Here is a 3,849-nt window from a genome sequence, read left to right as displayed (position 1 = left end):
AAATCACACTCTTTTCAATCAGTGAAAATTACTCCATCAAGTAAATGCAATGCAAAAGCTGGAGCAAATCCTAAAACTCTTCTGGTTTATGGGGGGGGGGAACTGGACTAATTAGCTCAAGACCAGCTGTCAATACGGGAATATAAAAGTTTTCTCCCCATTGATTTGGCCAGACCGGAGAAAATATTGCGGTGTTTCCGTCCTCAGGATGATGGGGTAGTGTGGTGATCCTTGCAAGCTGCTTAAATTCCCTGCCGGCAAAGCAGCTAGGAAATATCCCCTAGCGCAGGTATAATTATTGAACTCCACAGCCTTGCAGGGGCTGAAGATCTGCTTGCATTTCTTGATGGGGGTCTGTTGTATGGGACTGGAAAGTGCAAAGCACGGCTATGGAGATGAGATTTTTAAGCAACATGCCCTAGCTCGGTTATTTGCACCAAAGAATATCAGAAGATACTTGCACAGACATTTCTTTCGTTGCAATAAAACACCACCAATAATGGATCTGCAGCATTGGCAAGGGAGGAGCCAGTTTCCATGGTAAGTGAGTACCAACAGACCCGTGGCAAATGTTTGGTCTGAGCTGGCCGTTTGTTAGCAACATCCTTGAGAAATGCAATGTAGTTTTATCTACGAGTCCTTTATATAAAGGGCTGCACTTTGCTCCAGATCTCCGTGACTGCAAACCAAACGTCACCATCGGTCTGTGATCACGGGTTTGAAGATAAATTATAATTTTTTCCCCCCTCTTATTCCTTTTTCCTTATTTTTGGCTAAATCCTTGTTTCTCACAGTGCCTGTCTCATGTTTAATCCAGATGCTGCTTGATCTGTTAAAACTGCTCTTGAGAGGAGCTGATACATCCGTGAACACCCACTAAACGACGATCGCTCTTTTACCAGGCACCTTTCTGAAGTGTGCAGCATGACAGAGCTCCACGAAGCCGTGGCGTTGGGGGACTACGACCTGGTGGATGAGATTTTGAGGACAGGGCGCTGCGACCCAAATCACAAGGATGTTGACTGGCATGACAGGACCCCGCTGCACTGGGCTGCTGCAAAAGGTAAGGGCACCCCCCGCTCTGTTACATCTGCGAACCGGCGTCATAAAAGGTGATGCTGATTGTAATTGCATCTTGCTATGATGGCAATTAATGCTAGCGATAGTCACAGCTTGATTCTGATCCTTTTGTCCTTAATGAGCAAAAAAGAGAAAAATACCAATTTAAATGGGAACTTGCCTCCAAAATAATTTATGGGATTACCATCAAGGTGATTTTTTAGCTTTTTTTTCCATCATGTGAAAATTTACAGTTTACATGATAGGTACATATAGCATGTCTGCTTGTCCCCCACATCATTACTTTTCTAAGAGGTGACTTCATAGGAGGAGTTATTTCTCATGTACACCTGCACGAATGAGCAGAAAGTCAAACCCACTGTATTTATACCAGGTATTTATCAAACCCAAGGGAACAAAATAATTACAGCGTGTTTTACATTGCCCTCCCTTTATCCCACCTGGTCGAATGAACAACACAGGACCAGAGTTGTTTGCAGCTCCCATTTGGTCCTTCACCGTCAGAGGTGTCTGTAAAAGACAAATATCCCTTTGCAGCCCAGAAAAGAGATAAACGCAACAATATATAATGTATAATTGTACACAGTGTAAAATGGGAAACTGGACCTGCACTCCTCCGTGCTAGGGTGTTTGTTACACATTGGGACCTCGCATCATGGCATCTGTCTTTGCTCAGAAATCAAGTGTGTGACTTGCTGGTTTACACTTGACACCATGTTTTACTTTTGCCCTGATGGATTATTACTCATTTGGGCAGCAGCAAAGGGAACTGAGCTATTTAAGAAAATGATGATGAGAGACTGGCATGGCCTACGTGCCACTGGGAACGATCTAGCTCAGTCAAGGCAGTGTGAAGTGGGGTAGAAATAACTTTTTTTGCTTATTTAAGCAATTCCACAAGTTAGAAAAATATGAAGGTGAATAAAAACAAGTAATTTCTCTATCTCCTATCAAACAAACCTTTGTTTTAGTAAAGCTGTTCACAGGCTTTCCAGTTTTTTAATGTTTAAATTTTATTTTGCATTGAACTAAAAACCAAAATGAAACAATACAATAGTCAATAGCCAATTGGTCAATGACTAATTGAGATGCGCTGTTCAGAAATTAGTAGAAAGCTTTTTGATTTTATTGCTGTTTTTGTTGTAAAATGCTTCTGGAAGCAGTCTAGTTTGGAAAAAAAAAATCAGCATTTTCTAATGAGTATCATTTATTTGATAAATCAGATGGCCAGGTCGTGGGTAAAATCCATCATTACATGACTGAGGGAATTATGATCAACTGTGTGTGACCGTCTTCTGCATCCTGAAGGTATAAAGTCTAATGCAGGTGCATCTTCTCTCCCTGTTTTGCTGCCCAACACAAGGGCAATCGGAGCTGGTCAAGCTCCTCGTGGACCACGGTGCCCAGCATTGCCTGCGGAGCGACGTGGGCTGGACTCCGGCTCACTTTGCTGCCGAGTCAGGGAAACTGGGGGTGCTTCGCACCCTTCATTCCCTGCATGCTGCCATGGACGCGGCCGACCTCTTCGGCGACACTCCCAAGAGGCTTCAGGAAATCTACGGTCACCAAGACTGCTCCAGGTTCTTAGAAACGTGAGTAGCGATGGCCGGTCCCACTGCGGCAGCCGACAGTGCTCCAGAAATGAAAATTAAATTGCCTGCTATATAGAGGACCAGAACGAACACGAGTGTGTTACCTGTCTTTCCACCTAGAGCCTATTAAAGCCATCAAGCACGAGTAGTAGACAAGCAAATATGGGTCTTTGTCACGGGGAAGCCATTGGGAAGACATTCATTTATTCCACTGCCTCCTATGGTTTGCCTTGGTATGTTTTCAAAATCATTACCACTTCATGACATCATTGTTTTTATAAGGATATTACAGAGCGATTATTAAGCAATGGGAAAGAAAGCAAGAGCTAACAAGTATTAAACCCTTAGAGTGGGGAATACTGAATACACAGCTTCAATTGTTTAAGAACAGCCCTTCAGCAGCTGATGTTAGTATATGTACATCATTTGGCTTTTCTTGTAGTAAAGAACAGAGCCATCCTTTTTTTTACATAATCATTGAAAATTATACCATTTGATCTGTTAATAGGATGACCACATATTACTTCCAAATTTTGGACAACCCCTTATTGTCCTAACTGTTTACAGTTATCACTGTGGCACCGTATGCAATGAGTAATATGCTTTTAAAGGGTTCCCAATTACCATTCCTGGTTTTCTGCCACCGGTTTGGCTCACAGATATTTTCACCCTTGCAAAGCTGTTTCCCTGGATCAGGATGCTGTCCTCCAGAGGTCTGAGCTGTGTCCCATACCTGCATCTCTCTAAAGCAGTGGGACAGATCACCAGAGGCTAACCAGAGTGTTCAGTGCAAATTGTAGTCCCACACGTTACCCGGTATTTAAATACATTGCTTGTGAAACCTGCACGTGCTGGACCCTGAGATGCTGAGAGCACCCAAAGGCTTTTCCTCCCCTGGGTTCTTCTGTGAATTTACAGTCCCACCGTAGTCCTTAACTGGCATCTTTTTTACCGCTGCCACATTCTCAAGACTGCTTTGGCACCATATAAATCATGGATTTTTTTATAGACACATGTCCAACTCAAAGTCTCCAGTTTGCCAGTTCAGCACAAGAGCTGCCAAGTTCAAAATCAGGCACGGTGGCTGGGCAAATATCTGAGGTGGCCAGTGCCTACCAAATACCACCTTTCATTAATCCATGTAAACCTTTCTGTAGGTACTGTTGCCCTTTGGCTG

At 43.3% G+C, this 3,849-nt stretch overlaps 1 protein-coding gene across 1 annotated transcript in view; it reads left to right on the top strand.

Annotated features, from left to right (window-relative positions):
• Positions 1 to 3,849, top strand: part of ANKRD66 (ankyrin repeat domain 66) — a 10,243-nt gene that overhangs the window by 1,300 nt on the left and 5,094 nt on the right. Inside the window, exons 2-3 of the mRNA XM_009319670.1 lie at positions 903 to 1,063; positions 2,444 to 2,672. Of these exons, the coding sequence (XP_009317945.1) occupies positions 903 to 1,063; positions 2,444 to 2,672 (390 nt within the window). The remainder of the gene's footprint in view (positions 1 to 902; positions 1,064 to 2,443; positions 2,673 to 3,849) is intronic.

The sequence above is a fragment of the Pygoscelis adeliae genome, unplaced genomic scaffold, assembly GCF_000699105.1.
Source record: "Pygoscelis adeliae isolate BGI_AS28 unplaced genomic scaffold, ASM69910v1 Scaffold121, whole genome shotgun sequence".
In the NCBI taxonomy this organism is placed as follows: domain Eukaryota; kingdom Metazoa; phylum Chordata; class Aves; order Sphenisciformes; family Spheniscidae; genus Pygoscelis; species Pygoscelis adeliae.
Note: the sequence above shows the minus strand (reverse complement) of the source record. Positions and strands in the feature narration are given on the sequence as shown.